Here is a 3,139-nt window from a genome sequence, read left to right on the forward strand (position 1 = left end):
CTCTCGCTCGCACTCGCTGCGCGACGACGGGCTCGAGAGAGAAAGAGGGATATGAAAATTATGTGCGAGGAACGAGGCTTGATTTACGAAACTAGTGGAGGATCATCAGGGATGATAGGGCGACGTTTTTACTGGGCTCACGCTGCCAGTCGTTCGGTCATTCCCGCGTCATTCGAGTATCGGAACGTTCTCCTTTCACTATTGGCCCCCACCAATGCTCCACTTTGTGTCCTGATGTGTGTGCGTTCTGTCGACAGGTATCGAGCACCAAATCGGCCGACCCGCTCGAGGTGGAAGACTACCTGGACTACTTCGAGTACAAGTCGACGCCGCTTCTGGAGTACGTCATTAACATGACGGACAACAGCGTAAGTACGGCGCCCCTCCAATCCACCATGTAGGCCGCAAATCGATGCCGGAACTTCAATTCTAATGTTAAAATCGATGTCGCCGTGGCTGCCGCGCGCGCGCGCGCTCAGTTTCGGTGTCGTTTGCCGGCTCATGTCCGGTCGATTTTGCTTTAATACCTAAATGGTCTCCAGCGGCTCTAGACACGCGAAATAATGTAGCCTGGAGTCGGCTTCGAAATGCGACATCGTTAGGGCAGGAGGGCGCGGCACAAGCGCGGGGGTGGGGGCTAGAATGAGGGCGCGGCTATAACACGGCGTGTCCCATAGGCCCGAGCTGTTTTTGTTTTGTTGTACCACATGCAGATGAGCGGGCGCTCACCGCGGCGCCTTGTGGCCCCGAGCGAGTGGGTACAGAATAACCAAGAAATAGTACGGGGCCTATGGGACACCCTGTGCGGCGGCGCTCGCTGCGAAAACTTCGTGCGTGTCAGTCATAAACTGACCTCACCAGGAGGGGGCTGCGTAAAAAGAGGTGATTTAGTGAAGCGTTGGACATTCGTCGGAAGGTCAGCCGCTGGCGGCGCCCTGCTGCAAGACTGGTGGCCAGGGCGACCGGAACCGGAAAAGAACAAACTGCTGTTCCTCCCGGTTACTTCACCGGCCGGTATGAGAAACGTTGTCCTGGCGCCGTTTTGTTTTGTTCTGTACTTGCGCTAGTGGGGGAGCCCCGAAAGTTTTGAAGGCAACCGCTCTTTAAAAGGAGCAGCCGCGACCCATTGTCTCCAGCTGTCCGGTCCGCGCTTCACCTCCCCCTGCGCTTCCGGCGCGTACGTGGAGTGTGGTCGCGGCCGCTACCCTCCGCACGGAGCTCCGGCCCCGCAGACAGTCGGGACACAATGTTTTAATTCCACCCGACTTGGCAAATGTTGACGGGGCAGTGTTTGCGCTGGAGCTGTGCTTACTGCCGAGGCCTCTCCTCCTCTTTCTCTCTGTCTCTCTCTCTCGCTCTCATTGCATCTCCGTGGCCCGCACCTGCATCGACCCTGTCTGTCCAGCCCGCCGAGCCGCGCTCGCGGCGCCACAGGTCAGGTGCCGTGGCGTGCCGCGGCCGCGTGCCCCGCGGGGCCCCGGGGCCCCCGCCGCCCGCCGCCCGTGGATGTGATGTGATCACTTTTGGCTAATCCCCGGCCTCCTGATCCATCACCGGACGGTCTCCAGGGACGGCCGGTCGGGGCTGACCACGCCCGCCTGGCCAACGGGCGCGGACCTCGTCGAACAAAATAAGAAAGAAAAAACCATCCTAGTACGGGATTGACAGATTGATAGGAAGCAGATCCACCAACCGACTTTTTGTGGGTGTAGGCCAAAGTTCCTGCACCACGGCTCGCGGTTTACAATATCCTATTAGTTTGTTCGTCTAGCGCTTGCACGGTTCTCTTCCCTCTACGTGAGTTTAAGCTAGTCGTCGCATCAATGTTGCTTTAAAATGTTTTTAGTTCAGAGGTGCTTAAAGGTATTATCTGCTTAAAACAGGGTGGTCTTTGCAATACGAAAAGTTCCGCGCGGCATTTCCTCGGTTTGTCAGCATGCTGCGGTGCGACGTGGCGTGACCCCTAGACCAGTCCGTCGCGACGCGGTGCATGCCCCACCCCTCCCCCCCTCCCCTCCTACTCTCCCCCCTCTAAACCTGCAGAGGGATTATAGTCGAGTTTCTCAGCCCTTCCCTCGCCATTCATCCCCCTCGTCTGGAGTTAGTCCCGCCGGCCGGACAAAGGATCGAACAGAACGGCTCGACTTCCCAACTGTGTGAATGGAGTGGAGTCGACAGGCGGCGCTCCGGATGACGTTGCCGACGACGCCTGAGCTCGCCGCCCCCGCTCGCCGCCCCCGCTCGCCGCCCCCGCTCGCCGTCCACGCCGTCCCCGCTCGCCGCCCCCGCTTACCACAACGCCACGCCGCTGCCCACGAAGCGACGAAGCGCTTTCCCGGGGATAGCGCGGACGGCGGGGGCAGAGGGGGTGGACCGGGCGGCCTTTCGCGGGAAAAGTCCCCCCCCCTCGCAAAACGTGCGTGTGCCGCGTATGGGCAGGCTTTGGTGGTCTGGCGCGGGCAGGCGGGCAGCGTGGCGGAGCGGGAACGCGTATCGGAGGGAGCTACCGGCGAGGGGAAAATACAACAGCTGTTCCGTCAAGCGAAAGTGCGTGAGTTAGATTTAGAACACTTATGAGGAACTGAAACGTGTCCGGGGGCGGCTGAGGCCGAGGCTGAGGCCGAGGCTGAGGCCCAGGTGGCGCACTTGTTACCTGGGGCTCCCGGCTGGTCTCTCACGTGAGGTAAGGGGGTTGCCCCGCCCGCGCCCGGGCTGGCCTATACTAGCCCCACGCGCTCACCCACGGGGCTGCACCGCCCACAGCACACTCTCCTCCTTTCCTGGAAATAGCGTAGCGTCCACCCCACCCCAGGCGCCCCAGAGACGAGAGCTTGGTTTGTTCGGTTTGCTTCAAGGCTGAGCGGCGCGCCCACGGCCGCGTGTCCAGGGGCTGTCCCCGTCTCTTTGTGGGAACGCTATGACTACTGCCCACCCGGGGCCGCCCCGCCCCGCCCCGCCCTCTGACCTATGCCGCGTGTACAACAGGGCACTGGCGCTCGCCCGCGCGCGCGCACGCTCTCGCGGATGGCGCGCTATGGACGTCCGGGGTGTCGAGGCCGACAGTCACGACACGCCGCGCTCGCACGCACGAAGGGCGGCCTACCCTGGCGGCGGCAGGCGCTGGCCGCTGGCTGGCCGG

At 61.9% G+C, this 3,139-nt stretch overlaps 1 protein-coding gene across 1 annotated transcript in view; it reads left to right on the forward strand.

The window, feature by feature from the left end:
* Nucleotides 1-3,139, forward strand: part of LOC113206963 (KN motif and ankyrin repeat domain-containing protein 2) — a gene marked incomplete in the record, with an annotated part of 44,194 nt that overhangs the window by 11,047 nt on the left and 30,008 nt on the right. Inside the window, 1 exon segment of the mRNA XM_052270686.1 lies at nucleotides 258-368. Coding sequence (XP_052126646.1) covers nucleotides 258-368 — 111 coding nt within the window.

This window comes from Frankliniella occidentalis, unplaced genomic scaffold (assembly GCF_000697945.3).
Source record: "Frankliniella occidentalis isolate FOCC.00 unplaced genomic scaffold, Focc_3.1 Scaffold134, whole genome shotgun sequence".
Taxonomy (NCBI): Eukaryota; Metazoa; Arthropoda; class Insecta; order Thysanoptera; family Thripidae; genus Frankliniella; species Frankliniella occidentalis.